Source organism: Artemia franciscana, chromosome 13 (genome assembly GCF_032884065.1).
Source record: "Artemia franciscana chromosome 13, ASM3288406v1, whole genome shotgun sequence".
NCBI lineage: Eukaryota > Metazoa > Arthropoda > Branchiopoda > Anostraca > Artemiidae > Artemia > Artemia franciscana.
In genome coordinates, this window is record NC_088875.1 from 5,183,707 (window position 1) to 5,210,205 (window position 26,499).

At 34.7% G+C, this 26,499-nt stretch overlaps 2 protein-coding genes across 3 annotated transcripts in view; both read left to right on the plus strand.

The window, feature by feature from the left end:
- LOC136034425 (programmed cell death protein 6-like) overlaps positions 1-374 on the plus strand; it is a 28,889-nt gene extending 28,515 nt beyond the window's left edge. The window contains exon 4 of the mRNA XM_065715599.1: positions 96-374. Coding sequence (XP_065571671.1) covers positions 96-197 — 102 coding nt within the window. The 3' untranslated portion in view covers positions 198-374. The remainder of the gene's footprint in view (positions 1-95) is intronic.
- A 9,307-nt stretch (positions 375-9,681) lies between these two features.
- The window catches only part of LOC136034426 (PHAF1 protein CG7083-like), a 49,533-nt gene continuing 32,715 nt past the window's right edge, over positions 9,682-26,499 (plus strand). Inside the window, exons 1-3 of one of the 2 annotated variants that reach the window (XM_065715600.1) lie at positions 9,682-9,853; positions 15,473-15,555; positions 24,150-24,233. In XM_065715600.1, coding sequence (XP_065571672.1) covers positions 9,784-9,853; positions 15,473-15,555; positions 24,150-24,233 — 237 coding nt within the window. In that variant the 5' untranslated portion in view covers positions 9,682-9,783. The remainder of the gene's footprint in view (positions 9,854-15,472; positions 15,556-24,149; positions 24,234-26,499) is intronic. The other variant, XM_065715601.1, reaches the window with a different exon arrangement.

Here is a 26,499-nt window from a genome sequence, read left to right on the forward strand (position 1 = left end):
AACGCCTACATTTGCCTTTTATTTTATTTCTGTCTTCCACATTCATATTCAGCATTGACAGCTTTCTCCTCAGCTAATTTCATTTCTAATTTCAGAACGTGACGGAATCATTTAAGAAATATGATACAGACATGGATGGAGTAGTTACTTTGCATTACGAGCAGTTTGTTCAACTCATGTTCTCAACTCAAGTTTGAATCTTCAGCAATACAAAATTGCTGCTTTGTTCTCAGTCACACATCTATTGCTTGTGTTCTGTATGTGCATTTTTAATGGTTTTGTTTGTCTTCATTCCTTCCTTTTCAGCAAAAAAATATTTACTGTAAATTAATTTTTAATGCTAATTATTTAGAATAAAAGTGATCTTACCAACACCCCGTAATTTTTTCTGAATTCTCTAAACGACATTTTCTTACTACCCTGAGCTGTAAAAAAATTGGAATTCAAGCAAGGACATTAGACCAAACTGAAGCGTATGGGAACTCCTTAAAACATGATGTATTTCTCTCTCTATTTCCCTCTCTCTCTCTCTCTCTTCTCTCTCTCTCTCACCCTCTCTCTCTTCCTCTCCATTTCTCACTATCCCTGTGCTTCATCCCTATACTTTTTATCCCTTTCTCCCCCTTCTTTTCTTGAACTAAATTTTGAAAATGTGTTCTGATCACTGAGGATACATCCTACAAGTGTGATTTTAGGGGGGACAGAGGGGCACTTGCCCCGGGCGTAAAAATTTTTGGGGCGTAAAGTTTCAAATAAATAATCTAACAGTTAATATCATTTTGTAATTTAAAGTTTTATTTTTATTAAAATGAAGTAGAGGGTGCATCTGGCAAACTTTTATTAATGAATTCAAATTGTTTTGCAATTTAGTCTGAAAATTTACAAGAGACATGAGGAGGGGGGGCTAACCAAGACTTTGCCCAGGCACAAGAGATGTCGGAACCACCACTGATCCGCTAAAAGAAAAAGCTGTATATTTAGCTTATTGCAGGGGTTTCAAGCAGTCAGGATTCGTATGTTTTAATAACATTGAATTTTATGAAAATATATAAAACATTATTTAACTTAAAATTATATAAGATGTTGTGAAAAAAATATTATACAATATATTGTATCATACATAATAATTTATTAGTACTTCACATACGTACATTATTGATGAAACTTTTAAATACCCAAGTTTGTGTTTTACTTCTTCTCAGTAGCTCTAATTCTTGCGAGTCTTGTTCTCGATTCTTCAGGCCTCAGGTGCTGCTAGCATTCTAAAAGAATATATCGGTAAGATACCGAAGATTATGATAGGATTTCTGAAAAGAAGAAAGTTCCTAATTAATTTAGAAAACTTTCATTAAAATTCTTTGTGATAATGCGTTGAACGTGTTAAAATTATACAGGCAATAGCTTGATTTTCGTAGAAAACAAATTAGTTCGTAGGTTGATGCTTATTAGTTAAGAGAAGCTGTAAATTATGTTTAAAAAGGAAGAGTGGGGTTTAATCAGTGACGGCAATTCACGGTAATTGATGGGGGGAGGTAAATTCAGTCCCTCGTTTTGCATACAAGTCTAGTGGACATTGTCCGTCATCAGTCAACCCAAAATTATTCCGATGTCCGTCATCAATCAACCCAAAATCATTCCGATCATCACTCCCTTATCGAGACTTATCTATCAATAATAATAATAATAATAATGATAATTTATTTCTTACCCACAACAACACTATAAAAGTATTGAAATGTGGAGTACAAACAATTAAATACACACAAAAAAAGCAAAACATACAAAAAATGAAAAGTAATGACAGTAGAAATTTTTTACATTAATACAAAAAATTAAATAAACACACAAAATAACGAACTATGAAAAAACAATGAACATTAGATACACACAAAAAATGAAATTCAAAAAACACAAAGAGAAAAACAAATACACACACAAAGTCAACGAAAAAAACGGATAAGACGGTGGTGAGGGGATAGGCGCGCAGAAGCTGTACTGGAGAGTTGTCTGTGAAGAATCTCCAACTTTAAAGTTATGTCAGGAACTGAGAATTTTTTAACAAGAGTCCGGTTTTTTGTCCAAGGTGGAAGATACAGAAGAAATTTGCAAAATTTGAAATAATTTATCCGAATTCTTTTTAAATTACCATTATTAAGAAGGGGGAAAAGACCTGAAGCATAAAGGACAGAATGATCACAGAAAGTAGAATAAAGTTTAGCCAGCGCACGTCTATTATACTTCCCTCTATTTGCAACAATTTTTGCATAACCAATCTGAATCTTTTTACTTATATCACAAACAGTACGCTGACGTAAGCTCGAAAGATTGTTAGTAATAGAGATACCAAGCCAACGAATACAATCAACATGAGAGATAGTGAAGTTATTACAGTGAAGGGGAGTAGCAGTAATACAGTTATAGGGAAGAAACTCACATTTATCTATATTAATTGAAAGGCCAATATCAGAGAAAGCATCAGAAACTATAGAGACCATATTGGAAAGACCCTTTTTGGAACGGCTAATCAGAAGCAAGTCGTCAGCATACGCAAGATAAGAAACATCCGCAAGACCAGAAAGGTATGTACCTGAAATCTTAGCCAGCACACTAGAAATACAAATCTTAAAAAGCGTAGGGGACAGAACACCACCCTGCCTAACACCTCTTCTCATTCTTATAATAGTGTCTGGTGCAGATCCTAATTGAAGAAACGAATTTGAATACCAAAACCTAAGAAGCATTATAATAGAGAGATTGACCCCAGAATTATACAAGGAAAAAATGAGCTGACTATGGACCACACTATCAAACGCTTTCGAAAGATCCAAAACACAAATATAAAGACCATTTCCCTTGGAAGAATTATCAGCCAATAGAGAAGACAGAATCTTATGCGCATGCTGACAACCCACCCCACTCCGAAAACCAAATTGGTTCTAATCCTCAATAATATTTTTAGTCAAAAATGGTAGAAGGATATACTCAAAAACCTTACTAATATTACAAGATACAGTAATAGGTCGATAGCAAGAACAATCAATCGGTGACTTTCCCCTTTTTAAAATTGACGAAACAGTGCCACACAGAAAACTCTCAGGTACGTATGAAGTACATAGACACATTTGAAAAAGAAGCTGAAAGTGAGATATAAGGGGGGTGCATTGAATCGGCATATGCATCTTAGAAATACCATCCTTATCTATTGAATTAGATTTTAAACTTTTAACAGCATTAATTACGGAAGAAAAAGATATGGGCACTATATGGCGTTGCGAAAACGTTGTACTAAAGAGGGGGGTAAGAAGGCGAGTATACACAGAATGCACTGAATAATTAATCACTGAAAAAATCGAAGAATAATGTTTATACCAAGCTCAAGTTGGAAGGCAATTACTTGTCATAGTTTCATCATTTATCTTGTCAGAATTGATCACTTTTCGCCAATCCTCCCTACTTACAGGGAAATCCATACCGCGGTAACGTGCCGACCTAAGATAACGTTTATAATTGGTTTTAGTTTTACGTTTGATATCAGCGACACACCCAGACCTTGGCCGACCACACTCATTCCATATCTGGAGCCATAATTTTGCTTTATTTTTTATCGACTTTAAACAAGAGTCCATTGACCAGATAGGTTTTTGTGTTCTTTTACGAATACGTTGTCGAGGTACGGCAGCTTCTTCTGCCCTTTTCATACACATCACAAGTTGGTTATAATAGCAGTCAATATCGGCTTTACCATTCGTAGGTACCTGGCGCTGAAGAAGATGATATGGAACACGTATGGTAGAAAGAAGGGCAATTGGTTTCCGATAGATCAGATTGGTTTGATTGGTTTCCGCGAGCAATTGGTTTCCGATAGATCAATATCCATTGTAAATGTTGCTGAAATTGGCATGTGGTCAGTATCTTGCTCGTTAACATGAACAGAAGCAGAAGAAGAGATAATACCAGGCGAGCAAATAATATGGTCAATATCACTTGTGCTTCCAGAATGATGAACATATGAAAAATTGTGGGATTTGGGCACAACGCGGTATGAAGGAAGACACTCAAAAAGCAGTTCCCTTCTCACAGAAGATCGATTAATATCAGTATTTAGGTCCCCAATTATTATATACTGTAGAGAGTTTAACAGTACCTGATCCACAAGATTCTTAAGCAGACCACACGCCTTTCCGAATTTAGTTAAGGATCTGATCGAGTATCCTTCATATGGGAGATAAGAGTTTATAAATACAATACTGCCGACACGCACTGCCAAAAAAAATTCGTCGGAGTAGAAGAGTACTGGGGAGGATAGATGAATTGTCCCTTTTAAAGACACAGGCTAGTCCACCGGAAGGGCGACCGCCAGTAGCTTTTGCTGGACTCAGGAACGCAGTATGATGCTGACTTCGACGCAAAAAATTCAGACTTGAAGCAGTGAGAAGATGCTCCTGGAAACATACCAAATCGTAGGAACCGTACAGCTCATCAATAACAAAATCCTTATCTTTGGTGCCATTTATATTGAACGAAATAACTGAGATTGATGCACTCATGGTTGAAAGGTGGATTTGCACTTTATTCGATTCTTAATAACGGGGCAGGAAAAGCTATAGGAAGGGTGGTTTTGGCCGCAATTGGGATCAGCAATGCATGGCTCATCTTTTGTTGATATGTGTGGCCCTCCACAATGAGCACATTTCGGGAGAACGCTGGGACAGGATTACTGTAGATGGTCTTGTGATCGGCAAGTGAAATGACATCATTTTATACAATTTTAAAAAAGGGTTGTGCCAGATTTGCCTCTCATTAAGACTATCTGTTTTGGCTTTTTCTCCAATTCGCCATGCATTAATGGCATTCTGGGTTTAATTCATTGGCAGGGGGAGGAAGTGTTAACCATATTTTCACTCTTAGATTGAAAGTTGAGAAGTGATTGCACCATAAGACTACTTTAGTCCTCAATTTTCGAAATTTTGCTGATATATGATTTAGTTGATAGAAAAAGATTGCTTAATTTTTAATCCTTGCATAGTCTGTCAGATAAATGTGCTTATGAGATTTGCCAACAAATAAGTCATTGGAAAGGTAAGTTTTTTAAAAGCAAAACAAATGTTGTTGCTCAAAAGGACTGGAAATATGAGAAGTAAGACGGCTGAGAAACTTACTTGCTTGCTTAGTCCTCAAGCCGAGATGCCATTGAGAGTGTCGTCGCCTTCTCCACGAGAGGAGGTCAGCAGCAAGGGTTTCTGCATCAGACCATCCCACTCGGTCCAGGAATTTGCCGAGACTTTCATTCCACCGGAACCTGGGTCTTCCTCTTGGACGTTTTCTGCCACTACTGATTGGTTCAAAGTCATCAAGAATCTGAGCCAGAATGTCGACACGCAGCCATGAAAGATGTCTGAGCTGGCGGAATGTTTGCTGTACAACCTGTGTGGCAAAAGCGACGGAAAAGTCATACTTTGTAGGCGGCCATTACTGATGAAGTCTGTCCATTAGATTCCATCAATTGTCCGAAGCCACATGGGTTGAAGAGTGTCGGGACGGCGCGATAAATTCTAAAAAGAAATATAAAGCTAAAACAAACTGAAATAGTCAGTGGTTATAAACAACTATATAAATGAAATTGGTTAAAACCCTTACTCTCAATTGGACAAAGCACTTAGGCTGGTAACTTTAGTAATTTGGTTGTTAATTTCAATAATTTGATTGGTAATTTCTTTGGTTGGAAGCGTCACACATTTCAACAAGTTTTAAAAAATGGCTATGGCTAGAATAATTCTTGTTTGAAGATATGGAAAATCTGGACGTCGTAGATTATCACTAGTACCACTCATCTCCTGAAAAAATTAACATCTAGTAAAGGACCGTTGACAATGGAATTTAATTATACTGAAATTTTACTAATGCCAATTCTGAGACTCAGATGAAAGGAAACTTGTTGACAATAAGGATTTAACTAGTGTCGAGCTCTGGACCGAGCCGAAAAATTTGAACTATCTATCGACCTTAGCTGGGCCAGTCTTGCACATTGGCATAGTCTCATCACTGGAATCAATTTCTGAGCCCTACCGTGTGTAGCTAGGTGTGAATTCTGGGTCTCGTATTACCAAGCTACGGTCAAACCTACTGCGCCACTACACGACGTCGAGCCAATCATAATTTTTCGTGGATTTTTCTGATTGGCTAATGCTTGAACCTTATCTAGATAGAGAAAAAACTTTGAACAGAAGCGTGTCTCCTATAGCCCTGTAGTGGCGTAGTGAGTTTGACCTCAGCTTGGTAATACAGGACCCAGGGATCGAACCTAGCTGTGGTAACACACTACAGGGATCAGCATCTGATTCTGGTGATGAGATAATGTGAAAGCGTCTCCAAATTAATCCAAACAAGAAGAAGAACAAATATTATGGGGAGTTACTGTAGCTCGTCAGAGTTTAGGAAAATTTGCGCAACAAGAGAAACAAGGACTGGCTGAGATAAAGACATTCATATGTGATAACTATGGTACTAATTGATTTCAGTGTTTAAATCATCCATTGAAAATGACAAAATCTTATCACTAGCATCAGCTTATACCAGTTATTGGTGAAATCTCATTGTGAGTGGCCTTAAAAAGTAACAGAAAGAATAACGACAAATTGTGTTTTATATTCCATTTCCCGAACAAATGTATTCTCAGGCACATTAAGTAAGAAACACGGTCCTTTTTTCAAATGAAAGCAAAGACGAACATTAAAATTTAAAACGAACGGTTTTTTTCTCTTATGAGGGGGGCTTTTCCCTACTTAACCTTTAATCTAAAGTGTAATTGCACTATGCTGAAAGCATTTATCACTGACGATTGTCTTCTAAAATATTTGAACCGAAAATTGTATGGCAGAAAATTAACTTGATTATTCTGTATACTTGTTCTATAGTCATTCATTGCAAGAAAATGACACCGGTCGTGAATATTTAGCGTGGTAAGGGGAAAATAAGAGACATTCGTGTTGAAAAGTTTATAGCAGGCTAATTAAAAAAAATTAAAGCAGGTCTGACTGTAATTTTCGTAATACAGCTTTTTGGCTGAATCCAAAGAGTTTTCTAGCACCCTTTGTTTTGCCACTTTCTATTAACCACCTTTTTCTGGTTATTTTTAATTCCTTTTTTGTGTGATAATCTCTAAAACAATTATTCAACATTAGAAAACCAAAATATTTTGAGTTAAATAAAGGGAAAAAATTTGCACACCACTTAGTTTCTATAGCTTCTAACATTGACGAAAATGGCGTCATTTTCAACCCTGACAATTTTAGTAAATGTAGTCACTGTTGATTAAAAAATATCTGGCAGATAATTTACCTACCAGTTCAAACTGCTTTGCTGTAAATCGTACAAACCTGATTCTTTGTGAAGACTACCCGGCTGACTGAGTGTATTTCAAACAGTAGGCTGTACGAAAAGTGTGGTTCAATCCTGCTTTCAAGGGCTATAATGATAGAAAGGTTGAGATGGCTAGGGCACGTTCTACGGATGAAGGATGGCATATTACAGAAGATTATCCTTTTTGGACAACCGTCTAGGACTAAGCAGAAAGCAGGTCGTCTGCAGTTGGTGTCCGACGATGTCATAAAGAAAGATTTAAGGGAAATGAGAAATTTCTGGGAGGATGTAAAGGGGGAGGCTTTGAATAAACTGGTATGAAAGAGCAGCATGCGTAGCTGTGTTGCTTGTTGGCGGCTTGTTGCTGCGGTGAGTTGTTAGCAGTAGTTGTAGTAAAAGTGGTTGAACTGTCACGTGAGTGACCCAAAAACATTTGACAAAATTAATACTTTTTTAACTAGTAATGGATCCTAACAATTTTGGGCAAAACTATCACTGTTTACGTTTGCGTTTTCTTTTTGTACTGGGGGGCAACTACCCTGCTTAGGCATAGAACCGCCACTGAGTGTCTCACCACCCGCGCATGGCGAGTCAGAACAAAAACTTGCTTGCATAATGAATAATACTAAATAAAACAAAAGAAGCCTGAAATGGATCGAGGCGAAATTTGGTTTCGCAAGCAATAGTTGTATGTGTATGAATTTTTTTTTTCGGAAACGGCTCCATATTTTTTATCATCCATAGATCAATTCTTACTCATTTAAGATTTTGACCCTGCTCTTTACTTGCTTTTGAGAACTTTTTTTTTTGGTTGAAAGCACCAAGGAAATAGAAACGTTTTTGTCCCTGGAGGCATCTTAGATCTATCCATATTGAAAAAAATGTCATTTTCTGAGATTTCCGGTTGTTTCAGAATTACAAAGTTTTTAGGACAGTACCACATTTTGTCAGTGTTGCCATTTTGGACCGTGAGAAAGATAAAAAAATACCTAGTTAATATTAACAATACTTTTTGTTCGTAAATTCAAACGTCAAGAGTATGTTGGCTCCCAAAGACAACTAGTCTTTCAAAGGAAAGCCACAGCTTCTTAAGCTACTTGGTGCAGGTTCGCATTGCAAATAATGAATGTCTTATTGAAGGTGTTCTTTGAACAAGAATAAATAGTTGTAACAAAGTTTAAATTTAACAGTATACCAGAAATATCCATAAATTTTCAGTCAATAGATGAAGTTTACACAATAAGAGAGAAATCATCAGCTTACTTTTCCAATGCCTCAACACCCCTATTGGGCATTTAGGCCATATTTCCAGTCTATATATTAACCAAGTTCTTCCCAATAAAGGTAAAAAAAGGGCTTCAAAATGTTTTCCCATGCATGGAATTGATGCATCTCCCATAAAAAAAGTGAAAATTTTGGCTATAAACTATAGTTTATGAAGCTTTGGGCGCAGTGCCAGTGACTGTTCCAACAGAAATATTTTCAATGAAAAAAATATACTTAGAAATCAGATGGGGTACCTAGGGAGCAACTTTGTGCCCCCTCCTCCCTCCCAGTTGAAGACCCTGTTTGGAATCCTTCTTCTGCTGGAAATAAATTGATGGAGCCCCCTCCCCTTATTAGTTAACATTCTTATCAATATGATAAGAGGCAACACTCTTATCTACAAGGCTTCAATGTTTTCTTGTCTTTATTCTAGTGGCACTAAATACGGAAGGGATTGCTGCATAATCTTCGGAGCGAGTTAGTTTGGTTGGAAATTGGAAGTTCTAGTGCCCTTTTTTATGAGTCAAAAGCAATCCAAGGACAACTAGCCCCTCCCCTACTCACGTCCTGTTTTCATCGAATGCATGTAATACAAATTTTGAGCTAGTCGTTTTTTTCAAAAACAGTCCAAAGATCACTTAACGAGGCCTTTGGGGTTGTCACAACCATCCAGAGCCCAGGGGCAAGGGCTCTAAACGATGACAAGGGGTATATAAAGTCTTTAGGAACAGCTGGTCGCATAAACTAATGTCAGAAAAACTGGGGCGGGTGCAGCTAACCCCTTCATTCCCTGCTCAGGCATAGAACCGCCACTGAGTGTCTCACGGCCCGAGCATGGCGAGTCAGAATAAAAACTTGCTTGTATAATGAATAATACTAAATAAAAGAAAAGAAGCCTGAAATATATCGGGTCTTAAGTTCTTGTAGTTTATAGCAACCATATTTCAAGGAAAATTAAAGCGAATACTAATTTTCAAGTTTTGGAACAGAATGAAATTTCAATTATTTCTTAGATGGCGTTATATCAAATGCTAAAATTACTGCGAACATGTTGTGAGCTTGCGACGTAAATAAACAGATACATGTGTTTAACTTATAACAAAGAAAATTGGAACTTGATAAATTCATGGAATTCGGTGGGGTTCAGCCTCACCAGTAATGTTGGAATTAGAAGTTCTGCCAGAAAGGTCGCTCGGATGTAGTGATCAACAATGGGAGTTTATCCTAGGTAAAGTTGTTTTAGGCTAGTCTACCTAAACATCGATACGTTGAAGTTGCTGCCTTAATTCATGCATAATTGAGCAAATTACGTGTGTGTCCCCTCTTATTCTTGTGTATCTCTGTCTGAACTGGTATTTTATTCTTGCCAAACTTTTAGTAGGCCATGTTGACCACTTTTAATGGAAACATGCTGATTATATAAAAGTAGGGTAAAAGATAAGGGGTTTTGTCTTTATTATAATGTTGCCTAGTCATAATTAGGTGAATCAGACCCTTGGGAATAGATCCAAAGCCTCAAAGATCAGTCCTAGCCTAGTCCACAATCACTCCTCAGACAAAAATATGGTATAAACTAAGAATTTGGGCTGATCAGAAGGATTTCTTGCTTCATAATAGGCAGAATAATTGTAGGCTACACATTTTAACTGCAACTCCTCTTTACTTTACCACTTACCCTGCCAAATGTGCAAATGTATAGGCCAAGTCAGGCCTGTATATTTCCTATAGGATATCTGTGTTTGATTCCTTCACTGTTCATTCAATTTATGGGTAGGCTACATGGATATAAACAAGAGTGATATGTGGGAAATAGATGATTTGGACTATATATTGGCACATTTGGGATAAAGTAGACATATAGGCTAATGTAGCTGCAATTAGAATGTGTTAACTAGGGTAAAAACCACTATACAATTGAGCAAAATTATGTAAAACTCAAACTGTTACATCTTGTTACCAAATAGGAATTGAGAAGAATTCAATATCAGTGAATAGCTAGAAATATAAGATATGCATCAATGTGGTTATTATTAAAATTATTTAAGATCAAATGCTTGCAACTATTAGCTTATTGACTTACCTAGAAGGAGCTCATTTTGGTAGTAGCCTACCAATATCCTATTTTGGTGTAGCCTAGTAACCTATATCCTTTCAGTGTTTCAGTTTTATTAAAATATCAACATAATGCCCATTGCCTTCTGATTATAAAAATGTAACTAACTTTTATTCCTTGATATTTATTTATAAATCATAAATGTTGAACATATTTTTTTCTTTTCAATTGTTTTTTGAAACAGAGACTACAATTTGAATTTATTTTGTCAAATCATTAGTGAAAAGTTCAGCAAGAAGGCAGATAAACAGTAGGCATCTTATTACTACTCACATGTAGTAAAATAGGGGTAGTCCAAACAATTGTCTCTATTTTTATGGAATGCTGAATAAAAGGGTTTTTTTTTCCAAAAAGAGTTCTTTTGCCATATAATTACTCTACAAATTACTAAGTGTGGTAAATGTTTACTTTTTTTCCAAGTGCTGTAAACTGGAAACTATGCTACAAAGCAGCATAGTTTCCAGTTTAGAGCGCTTATAAATGCTAATTCTAGAAGCACATCCATTTCTGGTTGACCCTCCTCCTCCAAGGGGCAAACTGGAAATGCATGAAGTAGGCTTGCTTACAAGTAACATTGCCTATAGGATGAAGCATATTAGTCCATGAGCCCTGTGGGAAGTGGGGAGAGGTATGTATCTATATTTATTTAATAAACTTTGTTTGAGTTATTTTTAGTTTTTAGCTTTATCACTCTTTGTTGAATAAATGTAGAGTACAAACCTTGCCCTGCTGCCTGCTGGACTCATGAACTATTACATTTTGCTGTATAGGTAATGTTACCTGTAAGCAAGCCCACTTTATGCATTTTTAGTTTGCCCCATGGAGGAAGAGAGGCAACTGGAAATGGATATACTTCTCTAATAATGACAAGGAAACAATATATGATTGTCAGAATCTTGCTGTATGCAGTAATACTCGCTTAAGAGCACTTAGAACAAATATAAGCATTTACCCAAAGTATGAATTGTTTTCTTGACATGTTCCTTTCTCATAAGCCTTAATGTTAGACTCATGCTGCATACACTACAAAATCCTGAAACAAGTTTAAAAAAAACACTTGCTTCTATTATTCCTAAAAGCACTTCACTTGCCCCCCCCCCTCCTAATGTGTAATCAAATAGCTCAAATTATATGTTCTTCTTGTATTTTTCTGTTTCTTGATTTTGCTTCTTTGCCATTAAGTCTAGGCTTATTTGAAGAAAAGAGTGACATATAGGAAAATGCACAGGAAACATATGATTTGGGCTATAGGCTATATTTGAACATATATTTGGATATTAGGGGAGAGGAAGGGGTGTGTGTAATGTAATGTGAAACATTGTTAAGAGTGATATAAGTATTTATAATTTTAAGTTCTTTTTTAGAATCCAATCTTTTTTCTGGGGAAGAGTGATTGTAAACTAGGAGCTAATGATCCCATGAAAGGTATTTTGAAGTGTCTTCCTCCAACCCTTTCCTGTCCAAAGGGTACAGACTTTTGATGGCCTTCTATATTTGTGTTACAAGAGTCAAACTTTGAAAAAAAGATATACTGCTTCAAAAGCCACTAAGAAAGTGTATTGAACCTCATATCTTTACTCAATCCTGTTTTATAAGGTCTTAAAAATTTATAAATCTATATTTTTGGAAATTTATGAAAAACCTGGATACAGCTTTAGATTCTTTTAAAACAATAAAAATTGCATCATCAAAACTTGAGACTAAAAATAAAAAATTAAGGTTTTTTTCAGAATTTGGAGAGGTTCATTTTTTTCAAAACTTGGAAGTTATTATTAAGTGGTCAAGGATTCAGCTCCCCATTAATAAAGAAATCCAGAACATCAAAATGAAAAGGAACAGAAAATGTAGTTTTTATGGTTATACCTGGGGCCATTAGAGGGGGAGGGGAGTGTTTTCAGGGTAGCAAATATTATATTTAGAAAAAGCACTTATTAGAGAAAAAATGACACTATTTTCTTGTTATTAAATTGACTTCGAGCTCTTGTGATTATATTGTTCCAAGCAATTTTTCATTAGAATAATTTTTTCTGTTCTACTAATTTTTGGTTTTCAGTGAAACATGATTTGCAGCAATTGGAATTTTTTGTGTATTTCATGCCAACTTTAATGAAAGTTAAAAAAAAATGATTACATATAGAACTTGTAATAGATCTTAAAAAATCAAAAAGAGATTGGTATTTCACAGATGGTTACAAAAATGACATTTGTATTTATAAAAGTTTTTAATAAAGATTGGTATAAAAGTGGGGTAATATTACTAGTATAGCAACTTCAAGCATATTTCAAAAATTACACAAAATAATAAGGCTAGTTATTTCTCTTCCTTTTTTTTTCTTTACTTCCAAGATTTTAGCTACTTGAAGAATTATTAATCCTATATGAAGGCTAATCCTGAGACAGAAACAATAGAGAAAAAAATGAATTTTCTATTCAAAACTCTTCCTAAATATAATCTTCTTTGTGTAAAAATTTGCTTCTACTGCCTAAAAAGCTATGGCCATAAACTTATTCTGCTTTTTATAATTAGAAGGTAGACATGCTTTTGGATCCTACAAAAAAATAGGCATTTTCCACCATATAAACACCTTTTTTTTACATAAAATTCTAATGCATAGCAAATAAAGTAAAAATATAGAACTACTCCTACAAAATGTTTTCTTTATATCTCTTAAAGCACAAATGACAAAACGAAAAACGTAGAAATGAGTGGAAAACCATTATTTTTTTCTGAAGATAGATTTAATTGCCCAATTGAAAGATATAAAAGGATCATCATAAGATATGCTTTTATATATTTTTGTGAAAATTGGCAATTCCAAGCTCAGATGTGCTGAATTTGCATTTTAGAGTCAATAAAGACTGCAAAAGAACAAATATAATAGAGCTGACTGGAATAGAAAATATCAACATTTCAGAGAGGTTGTTAAAACAATTAAAATTTGCAGAATTTAAAGGGAATTGTCCAAATTTGTTTTGTGACTAAAAATACAAAAATATTTGTAAAAAAAAAGTATATTTACAGGATAAAAGTTCTTCTATATCTTTCAGCAGAAAATTTTATTAGAATAAAAATGGGGATTCTTATTGAAAAAAAGAGGTAGGGTTTTAGGGGTAAAACTGAAGTGAAAGGGTAATATGTCAAGTAGCCACCCTCTCCAAGTGGATTGCATGCTGTACTTGTAATTTTATATCCTTTTGGACAGGGGTTTTAGTCCTAGTGTTGCCAAGCCTTTGGCTTAGCCTTGGGATCTGTGATGTGACTGCAAGGTCAGAGTAGTGAGTGTAGAGCTTACAGTTAACCAGATTACCATTTAATATCTGAATTCTATATGCCAGGTGAGGCAAAAATGTATAGTTTTAGCATGTAGCAAGTAATTAGAATATGTCAAGGGGCTACATAAAATTGCAGCAATGCCAGATGACATTTGAGAAAACCATAGAGAAAACCATAGCCAGTTTTTCTTTGTGTAAAATTACAGCTATATGAACCTGGGCCAAACATTTTGCCACTATCCATTACACTTTTCAGAGCTGCCTCATTTTACAAAAGAAGGTTTTACAGCAATTCTGTATATTAGAAAAGGAGCCAAAAAAGCTGATCAGATACATGGAATACTGATAAGATACTACCTGGTACTATCTTATCCTAGCTGGTGGACCAAAGAATGATTATCTTACATGTTAAACTCAATGAAAAACTGTCTAAAAATTACAGAAAATTTGCCCCCCCCCCTTCATACCTCCTCAGTATATTGGCCTAAAATGTTTTTTCATTTTTTTTCAACACCCCTCCCTATAGAATATTCTTTGATCCTCAGATCAGATTTCTTCTCATCAGGGAAATATATTTTAAAAATAAAGATACAAAAACACAGAACAAAATTTGGTTAGCATACTTAAAAAAGGTGGTAGCTGTGATGAGGGCTAGTTAATAGCAGTAGGAAAATAAAGCACAGATGTGTCCAATATACTTGACTAGTTTGACAGTCTTGGTGGTCCAACATAATATATTGGTAAAATGCAAAATAGCTATGGAATAGAGATAATAAGGTGTTTTTTCAAGATCTAGGAGGGTCATGCCCTTTCCCCTCCAATAGGCACCACTGGGGTGAAGTAAACATGAATTTGGAAAATTTTGGCCTGGCATGACTTTTTGTTATGGAGAAGAGAATGTTTCAGGTTTATTTTGATGTTTTAGAGCATCCTTTTTTCACCACCTTGGTTTCTTATCCTTCCAGCTTTGTCTTTTCTCTTTATTTTCTGAAAGATTAGACGGTACCTTTTTTTGGGGGGGGGGGGGTACTTAAAATTTATGCTTAACAAAGTGTTAAATATTGAAATACTGTAGTTTTCTAATTAAAGTGTTTATGTAGTTTGACCATTAAAAATGCTGATTGTGCCAAAAAATTGTTATTTACAATTTTTGCGGAGGGTACTAACATGTGGGGGGGGGGTAAACAGTTTTTTTTGGAGGGGGGGACTTAAAATTTATGCTTAACAAAGTGTTAAATATTGAAATACTCTAGTTAAGTATACTGTGGTGTAGTTAAGTTAAGTAAAGCAATTTACATTAAGTTATAGTTAAGTAAAGCGTATTTGTGCTAGTGGGCATTTTGCCTGGTTTTTATGACTAAAATAATTCAAATATTAAGCTATTTATGTTGAGTATTATAATATTGTTCTTCTTTAAATTTAATTTTATTTAGCACTTTGTGACTTTTCCCTCTTATTCAGGAATGCATTTTAGTCAAAGTGTAGCAATAATTCAGTCAAAAGTTGGAACAATAAAAGAAGTTCAAGCATTATACAATGCAAATGTAAGTCATGTTTTATTCTGTTTTGCAAAGTGCTTTTGCTATATTTGTTTTGTTTTTATTATTTAGTAATTGGTAATATTATTTATTGTTTCAATCTTTTAGTTTTGCGTTAGTGAATTTTTGCATATGAAAATGATGCACAACAATATTTCTGATAGGTATGGTTTAAGCAAAATATTAAAATTGGCCATGGATGATGATGAGTATTTTTGCTCACATATAATTTCTGATTAAAATTCTCTAGGCTATAGGAAAAAAAGTTGCACAAGAAGTTTTACCACCTAAAATATGATTTTGTGGTGTCATTTTTCACTTCTTTTATGACAAGTCAACTTCACAACCTCTATTAAGAATAATTGGCTGCAGCTCTGCTATAGCTGCAGCTATGTTGAATTACCATTGGTAAAACTGCAAATTGATTTTTTTTTTTTTAATATATAGGGCTGGAAGTTTTAAACAGTCCCCACTTCTTTCTTATTAGCAAAACAATCTTGAGAAAAAGGCTTTGCGCAGATACAACATGGTATTTTTGTTTTTCTGAAAGTTTTCTAATGTTTCTCAATCCTGGGTTTTCAAGCCAATATGTTAATCTGAGATTATTGTCTGAGGGATTAAAATATGATTTCCTTATAGTCCATTTATGGCTAAGACCAGACATTATACATATTAAACTTAAACCACTGGCATTTTTTGTTTTCAGAAATTTTTCTATCTTTTTTTAAGCTGAAGTATTCAAGCTAATGTACTAATCTGAGATCACAATCTGAGGGATTAAAATAGGATTTCCTCATGATCCATTTATCGCTAAACTCAGATGCTATACACATTAAACTTAAACTACTGAACTTTTTTGTTTTTCTGAAAGTTTTCTACATTTTTTTAAACCAGAATATTTAAGCCAATGTGCTAATCTGAGATCACCATTTGAGGGATTAAAATAGGATTCCCTTATGATCCATTTCTGGCTGAGGCCATATTAGAAAAACAGTCATGAGAAAAATGCTTTGCACAGACACAACATTCTATGTTTTGTTTTTTTCTGAAAGTTTTCTAGTGTTTCTTCAACCAGGTTTTTCAAGCCAATATGTTAATCTGAGACTATTGTTTGAGGGATTAAAATAGGATTTTCTCATGATCTAATTGTGGCAAGCTCAGATACTATACACATTAAACCAAAACTACTGAACTTTTTTTGTTTTTTGAAAGTTTTCTACTTTTTTTAAACCAGAATATTTAAGCCAATGTGCTAATCTGAGATCACCATCTGAGGGATTAAAATAGGATTCCCTTATGATCCATTTCTGGCTGAGGCCATATTAGAAAAAGTCATGAGAAAAATGCTTTGCACAGACACAACATTCTACGTTTGTTTTTTCTGAAAGTTTTCTAGTGTTTCTTCAACCAGGTTTTTCAAGCCAATATGTTAATCTGAGACTATTGTTTGAGGGATTAAAATAGGATTTCCTTATCGATATATGGCTGAGACCAGACACTATATACATTAAGCTTAAACCACTGGCCTTTTTGTTTTTCAGAAATTTTTCTATATTTTTTACGCTGAGGTATTCAAGCCAATGCACTAATCTGAGATCACAATTTGAGAGTTTTCTACCTTTTTTTAAACCAGAATATTTCAGCCAATGTGCTAATCTAAGATCACTATCTGAGGGATTAAAGTAGGGTTTCCTTATGATCCATTTATGGCTGAGGCCAGATGCTATTCACATTAAACTTAAACTACTGGTATCTAAGCCAATGCGCTAATCTGAGATCACTATTTGAGGAATTCAAATAAGATTTCCTTATGATTCATTTCTGGCTCAGCCCAGATGATATACACATTAAACCTAAACTACTGGGCTTTTTTGTTTTTCTGAAAGTTTTCTACATTTTTTAAAACCAGAATGTTTCAGCCAATGCACTAATCTAAGATCACTATCTGAGAGATTCAAATAGGATTTCCTTATGATTCATTTCTGGGTGATGCCAGGCGCTATACACATTAAATCTAAACTATTGGACTTGTTTGTTTTTCTGAAAGTTTTCTACCTTTTTTTTGAAACCAGAATGTTTCAGCCAATGTGCTAATCCAAGATCACTATCTGAGGGATTCAAATAGGATTTCCTTAGGATTCATTTCTGGCTGAGCCCAGAGATGCACATTAAATCTAAACTATTGGACTTTTTTGTTTTTCTGAAAGTTTTCTACCTTTTTTTTAAACCAGAATATTTCAGTCAATGTGCTAATCTAAGATCACTATCTGAGGGATTAAAGTAGGGTTTCCTTATGATCCATTTATGGCTGAGGCCAGATGCTATTCACATTAAACTATGCGCTAATCTGAGATCACTATTTGAGGAATTCAATTAAGATTTCCTTATGATTCATTTCTGGCTCAGCCCAGATGCTATTCACATTAAACTTACACTACTGGTATTTAAGCCAATGCACTAATCTGAGATCACCATTTGAGGAATTCAAATAGGAATTCCTTATGATTCATTTCTGGCTCAGCCCAGATGCTATACACCTTAAACCTAAACTACTGGACTTTTTGTTTTTCTGAAAATTTTCTACTTTTTTTTACCCAGAGTATTTAAGCGATTGCACTAATCTCAAATCACCATCTGAAAGATTAAAATAGGATTTCCTTAGGATTCATTTCTGGCTGAGCCCAGATGCTATACACATTAAATCTAAACTATTGGACTTTTTTGTTTTTCTGAAAGTTTTCTACCTTTTTTTTAAAACCAGAATGTTTCAGCCAATGTGCTAATCCAAGATCACTATCTGAGGGATTCAAATTGGATTTCCTTAGGAATCATTTCTGGCTGAGCCCAGATGCTATACACATTAAATCTAAACTATTGGACTTTTTTGTTTTTCTGAAAGTTTTCTACCTTTTTTTAAACCAGAATATTTCAGCCAATGTGCTAATCTAAGATCTCTATCTGAGGGATTAAAGTAGGGTTTCCTTATGATCCATTTGTGGCTGAGGCCAGATGCTATTCACATTAAACTATGCGCTAATCATCAAACTATCATTAAATCATTAAACTATGCGCTATTTGAGGAATTCAAATAAGATTTCCTTATGAATCATTTCTGGCTCAGCCCAGATGCTATTCACATTAAACTTAAACTACTGGTATTTAAGCCAATGCACTAATGTGAGATCACCATTTGAGGAATTCAAATAGGAATTCCTTATGATTCATTTCTGGCTCAGCCCAGATGCTATACACCTTAAACCTAAACTACTGGACTTTTTGTTTTTCTGAAAATTTTCTACTTTTTTTTACCCAGAGTATTTAAGCCATTGTACTAATATCAGATCACCATCTGAAAGATTCAAATAGGATTTCCTTAGGATTCACACATTAAATCTAAACTATTGGACTTTTTTGTTTTTCTGAAAGTTTTCTACCTTTTTTTTAAACCAGAATATTCAGCCAATGGGCTAATCTAAGATCGCTATCTGAGGGATTAAAGTAGGGTTTCTTTATTATCCATTTATGGCTGAGGCCAGATGCTATTCACATTAAACTTAAACTACTGGTATTTAAGCCAGTGCGCTAATCTGAGATCACCATTTGAGGAATTTAAATAGGATTTCCTTATGATTCATTTCTGGCTCAGCCCAGATGCTATAAACATTAAACCTAAACTACTGGACTTTTTGTTTTTCTGAAAATTTTCTACTTTTTTTTACCCAGAGTATTTAAGCCATTGTACTAATCTCAGATCACCATCTGAAAGATTAAAATAGGATTTCCTTATGATTCATTTCTGGGTGATGCCAGGCGCTATACACATTAAACTTAAACAACAGGACATTTTTAGTTTTTCTTAAAGTTTTTTTGCTTTTTTAAGCCAAAGTTTTGAAGCCAATGCGACAATCTGGGGAATTAATCAGGATTTCCTTTTTATTAATTTATGGCTGAGGCCAGACACTGTACATGTTAAACTAAAACCACTTGATTTTTTTTTTGAAAGTTTTCTACTTTTTTAAGTCAGTGTATTTAAGCTAATGCATTAATCTATAATGACCATCTGAGTGATTAAAATAGGATTTCTTTATGATCCATTTCTGGCTGAGCCCAGATGCTATACACATTAAACTTAAACTATTGAACTTTTTTGTTCTTCTAAAAGTTCTCTACTTTCTTAAGTCAGTGTTTTGAAGGCAATACAATAATCTGAGAATACTATCTGAGGGATTAAAATAGGATTTCCTTATGATCCATTTCTGGCTGAGGCCAGATGCTATGGACACTAGACTTAAATCGCTGGACTTTTTTCTGAAAGTTTTCTACTTTTTTTAAGCCAGGGTATTAAACCATTGTGCTAATCTGTGATCACCATCTGAGGAATTAAAACTGGATTTCCGCATGATCCAATTATTGCCAAGGCCAGATGCTATACACATTAAACTTACACTTTTGTTCTTTAGTAAAAAAAAACGATGAATTTCGAAATAATCTATTTAGTATTATGAATGCAACAGAAAAATGTATCTCTGGCAATAACAAAACCAGTTATAGCTAGTATTTGCTTTTTCTATGGAAACACTGTATTGAGCATGGTTTTTTTTAAGTTACTTCAAATTCTATACAATTTAAGAAATTGAGTGAGCAAGAAGTTTGTGAACGCTTGACTTGATGTTGTCGAGGTCATAAAGGTATTTTGAATCCTGTAAAATGTCCCTGTTATGAGAATTATAATTCAGTTGGCTAGAGGGGCAGGGTTGAGCTACCAGATTTTCCCGAATAAAGAAGCAGAAAAGTAAAATTTCAAGGAAGAAATGAGGGAGAAAGGGAAATTAAAAGGGAAAATTAGATTATTGAGGACTTAAAAAACGAAATCAAGGATAAAAAAACAACTTTTTCTGCAAAACAGAGACTCTCAGGTAAGTTTTAAGAGCAGGATTTCGGAGTTTGAAATATGGTCTTGATGGAAAGCATGACTCCTTCAGCTTGAACCAGGTCGAACATCGTTGGAATCATGTCCAACAAAAAGAGGAAAAAGGAAGAGGTGTCAGGATTCGGGTTGTGAAAAAAAAATCACTTTGATCAGTCGTTAGTAATAAAAGCTGAAAAAAATTGTTGTATTTCCTTGAATTTGTTTTGTTTGAGCTGCAATTTATGATTTATATCAGTAAAAAAAAATGTTAAGACTGAAAAAGAAAGGGAAAAAACAGTCGAGAGTGGGTCAGAAAGGGTATGTAGGAATATGATAAAAATTGGAAAACAAACGTTTACCAGTTTTACTATTATTGTTGCAAAATTACCGTAAAATGAGTAAAATAAAGTAAAATTGGTAAAATAAGCTACTCCATAGGAAATATAGGGTAAAATTAGTGTTTTATATTTCCCCTGTGGCTACAAGACCGTTGATTATTTCTTTTTAAGCATCATTACAGCTTTTAACGAAATTTTTTAATGATTCTGGTTTTCTTGGACTTGGAAAAGGTAATACCTGTGGCTACAAGACCGTTGATTATTTCTTTTCAAGCATCATTACAGCTTTTAACGAAATTTTTTAATGATTCTGATTTTCCTGGACTTAGAAAAGGTAATACCCCTTCATCTAGAGTTTCATCAATTTAATTATATGTCTAATTTATCCCTTTGGTAATCTTGTGCCTAGGGTAATACCTCAGAAATTGAACAGTGCCTGATTTCGGAGATCCATTTTGTAAAAAAAATATATATAAACCAATCAATCATATTTAGACTTAGGTCCTCCCACGCCTGAGGGCGCATAAGGCAGCAACAGTGGTTTGCTTAATCATATTTACCATTATTTTAGAGTAGCATCATATTAGTCATTTTTTTTCTACATTTAAACCGAAGAATTACCCTAACGCCGTTTTCCATTTAGATAACCATATTCAGCTACATTCCTCGTATCGCGTGCATGTTATTTTTCGTTTATGTGTAAAAATAGCGAATACATGTAAAAAAAAATGGTTTGTAACACTTCGATGATTTTGATTAACTAAGCACTGAATCATAATAGCAGAATATTCAGTCACTTTCACAGTCATTAAGATTGTTTTCAACAGGATTTGCTTAAAAACTTGGATTCTGAGTGACCGTTCCTGTTCTGAAGCCCCCCCCCCCCCCTCACTCCGAAAAAGCGAAAGTCCTGGTTACTACCTTAAGGATTTCATATCAATTTCTACCTCCACCCTCCCATCGTCTCTCCCTTATGTAATGCAATACGTTTGCCCCTGACTTAAACAGGAGAATAGACATTCCAATTTCCCTTCTAATGAAAATCCGGAATTATCCAAGGGGAAAATAGGGGAGATTTTCCATGGGGGGGGGGGGGGTAAACGTCGGCTTCCAAGGAAAAGACGGCATGAATACAAGATTTCTCTGAGATATATAAAAAAAAATAAGAATGAAGATACTGATTCTACTTTGGCTCTCCACATTGTTGAAAATCTAGACTATGTAGTTCTTTTGATGAAGCAACTTTAATATTTGAAGCAAAGGGCTTCTCATATTATTTCAGGAAGGTAATTGAAATTGAAAAAAAAAATCCATAAATGCAGACCTTGCTTTAAATAGAGATATATTCCTATAAACCCAATTTACTGTAACTTAAAACTAAAGGATTCGAATAACATTTTTCTTCAGTTTAAATTAAGATCATCTGACCTCACTTAATGAAATTAGGTCAGTAGATTCAATCACTAAGCAGATAATTCTTGCCCAATTTAATTTTTGAATGGTTATTCATTTATTCTGGCTTGTTTTTTTTTTCTACCCAATCACTAAGTTATGTTAGTCCTGGTTACTACCTTAAGGTTACTGCAGTAGAGAAAGGTTACTGGCCTTAAGGTTACTACCTTAAGGTTACTGGTTACTACGTTCTATTCACTTAAGTTTTTACTTTTAAATGCTGAGGCTTGTTCTTTATTTGAATATTTGGTAATTTTGAAAATTGAGGTATTTGTAACTTACGAAAGGGTGACCAGATCTTAATGGAATTTGATATTTAGAAGGATCTTGTGCTTTAAAGTTCTAATTTTAAATTCCGACCAGATCCTGTGACATTGGGGGGAGTTGGAGGGGAACCCGGAATTTTTGGAAAACGTGAAAATTGGGGCATTTTTATCTTACGAATAGATGATCGGATCTTAATGAAATTTGATTTTTAGATGGAATTCATGTCTCAGAGCTCATATTTCAAATCCCGACCAGATCTTTTGACATTGGGGGGAGTTGGAGGGGGAAATCTTGGAAAAACACTTGGAGTGGAGGAATCGGGATGAAGCTTGGTGAATAGAATAAACAAATGTCCTTGATACGTGATTGACGGAACCGTACTGGATTCGCTCTCTTTGGGGGAGTTAGGGGGAGGGGTTCAGTGATTTACGAGTTTGGTGCTTCTGGACGTGCTAGGACGATGAAAATTGGTAGGTGTGTCAGGGAGCTGTACAATTTGACTTGATAAAGTCGTTTTCCCAGATTCGATCATCTGGGGGGCTAAAGGGAGAGGAAAAATTAGGTATTTATAACTTACGAGTGGGTGATCGGATCTTAATGAATTTTGATATTTAGAAGGACATCGTGACTCAGAGCTCTTATTTTAAATCCTGACCGGCATCAAGCTTCTTATTTTCTTTTTTAAATCAATCTATTGATTCATAGAATTTTGTTAGAGCTCATACCATATGATCTCTTGGCTCTTAGCTCTTCTCGCCTCGTCACAAGTGTCATATGAGCTCTTAGTTTTTGTTCTGTATCTGAGTCACTAAACTCGCTGTTTCAAAAAGTTTACCGTCTACAATCCCTGCCTAAAACCTATTGAAATAATATTTACCTGTCGGGTAGGCCCTCCCAAATATAGATAGGTCTTTTGGTGGGAGGGGTACGGTTTGATTGTTGGCTTAATTCCCAACAATTTCATAGCTCTACATTGGAGAATTTTCACTGGATAAACTATAGGGTGTCCACGAAGTGTGAATACATATGAATTTTAAAAATTTACTGAAACTCTAAAGACAGAATTTAAAATCAGTAGATGTATTAAAAGAATCAGTTTATTACGCTGATTCCAAATATATAAAATTAATCAAGTTTAATATTACCCACTGAAAGTTAAGAGCCTGGAAAAATTTGCCTGATTTTTAAAACAGTGGGAAAACACCCCCTAAAATTCAAGGAATCTTAATGAAAATCACGCCATCATATTCAACGTATCAGAGAACCCTACTGTACAAGCTTCAAGCTCTTGTATACAAAAATGTGAAATAAATATCAAAATTTGTATGTATTTGTGTCACCTTGTGGACATGCTGTATAACTTTTTTTAGTTTTGGAGCTCATCCCCTCCCTCCCATGTTTTAGACTTGTGCACATCTTAGTAGTAATATGTCCCTACAGTTAAAATTTTATACTGTTTACCTTATGGTTTAATATATTTAAGTATAGTTTGATTTTATTTTGTCTTTTTTTATGGTAGTCTTTTTCTAAATCTCTTCTCTCCAAAAAAGTAACCGGTAATTAACCTGCATTGTGTTAGGTTAGATTTTGCTTATGTTCTTTTTATATAAGATAACGGTATATATTTATTTTAGAATCCTTTATCAGCTGATCTTGTTGTCGCACTACCTCAGGATGGCATTAGACTCGTTTTTGATTCCATTTCTCAGAGACTTAAGGTAGGCCTATTAGTTTTTCCGTTTAAATTTTAATTTCCTAGATCTCCGTTGGTTTAGGAGCATTATTGCCTACGTCGTGACTCGGCCAAGTGGCCAATTGTCCGTCCGTGGCCGAGTGGTTAACGCGCCGAACTCACGAGCGAAGGGTCGCTGGTTCGAATCTCGGTGGTGCCGACCGTTTGGTTTTAGGACGAGGGTTAGTGGCGTTTCCCCGTAAGACAAGCCAAAAGTTTACCCAGCTTCAAATGGGTACCTAGAGAAATCTAGGGAAAAGCACGGGAAAGCGTCGGATGACTTGCCCCCAACCACGCATTTGCACCCCGGCCGAGGGCAGAGAATCAGGAGATCGGCACCTGTGCTACGCGAACCCTAATCGGTTTGCATGCGAAAGTTTGCTTTTTTTTTGTTTGCTTAGATCTCCGTCAGTAGTACTAGGATTCCAAATTTTTCTCTTGCCATGTCATTGTTAATGAGTGATCTTTTGAAAAGGTTGATAAGTAATCCTTTTTTCTTCTTCTTGCTAATTGCTGTTGTCGATGATATTACTCTGTATGTTAAAAGTACTTTTTTTTTTTTTTTTTTTTTTTTTTTTTTTTTTTTTTTTTTTTTTTTTTTTTTTTTTTTTTTTTTTTTTTTTTTTTTTTTAGTACTTTGTCAAAAAAACAAAAATTCTAAAGAAAATATAATATGTAACGACTTCTGTAAGAGATAAATTGTTTTATAAAGATTATAATTATAACTCTTAAAACTTTTTTTTGTCCATTTTTGTAAGTTATTTCTTTTTAAAATATTAGCATGTTTTTGATGAATACTAGAAATACAGTACTTCTAGTTCAATATCAATTCACTTCGTAATAGTTCAGTAATGGTTTAGATTGCTTTGATTTATTGTATGTAACTTTTGTTTGGCAATGTGTTTTTGTTTCTTTAGTTATTCGGTAGTTTCAGTTCATCGAAATAGTTTTTTCAGATGATAGTACCCGAACGATAGTCCGATTTCTTAGCAACCCCCCAATTATCAGCGAAAAAAGCGCTTAATTCTTTTTACAAGATACCGCCTCGCGATGCTGTCAAATGTTTTTTTTTGTGGGGTGGGCTTCATTATAAAAAAATCTAATGTACATCATCTAGTTTTTCAGATATTTTGGCGATAATAAATTTAACATACACAAAATGATATTTTAATGTATTCAGCAAGACTTTTCTTTTGTTTATTTTGAAAAGTTATTGGATAAATAGCATCTTATTTCTCAAAAGTTTCATGCTAACCATAAACATAGTGTTTTGATTCTCTTCCCTCTCCATGTTATCTTTCATATTCTAATCTACAAAGAGGATTAAGAAGAGTAAGCACCAAAAAAGCGGCATCTGATGAGACGTCTGTTTGATCAGAAAACGATAATTCTCATCTGATCAGAGCATATACCTGATATTACAATACTGTAAATTCTTATAATGTGAGATTTGATGCTGAGGACTGATCAGAAACAGGACTTGAATCCTCTATGACAAAAAACTGTAACTTAAGGTCATTGAAGGAGCGGCTTCCGTGCAACCGAACCCTTTTTCAATTAAACCCCTTGCAACGGAACCCCTGTTCAGCTCAACCCTCCCGTAGTTCAACCCTTATTTAATTCAATCTTCATGCATATCAACCCCAGTTTAACCCAACCCTGTTTACCTCAACCCCCATTCAAGTCAATCCCGTTTTAGATCAACCTTCCTCAAATCAAGAATATGACCATAAAGTATAATTCAGCTCGCTTTGTTGGAAGTGGTCAAGCTCAATTCAATGAAATGGTCTTTATTCATCGGCTAATTCTTATGTGGTTTATTTTTATTATATGCTGCTTTAACCCCCCCCCCCCCCGCGTCTAAAAAAAATAAAAATTTATCTGTCTGCATTAAATATTTGAAAATTGGTAAAACTTCCTATACCCAGGGCCTGAACCCACGTGAATTTTATGGTTGCAGCAATAATTGCAACCTAGCACCAAGAAAACCACAGTAGCCAAGGGCAATAGTAGCCAAATGTTTAAAGACACAAAAATCTCTTTCTCTGAAGAGAACTTAGCCGTTAATGCTGATTCAGGAAGCTAATACTCACAAATTTACGCGTTTTTATAATTTCGTTAGGACAAACCATCATAAATTGTCATATGACAAAATGTGATTTTAGTGTCATTTCTGGTGTGTAAATTAATTACGAAACTGATTGTTTTGAACTTTGAAAAAGAGGTTTTCACAGTAAAGAACGAACTTAGTT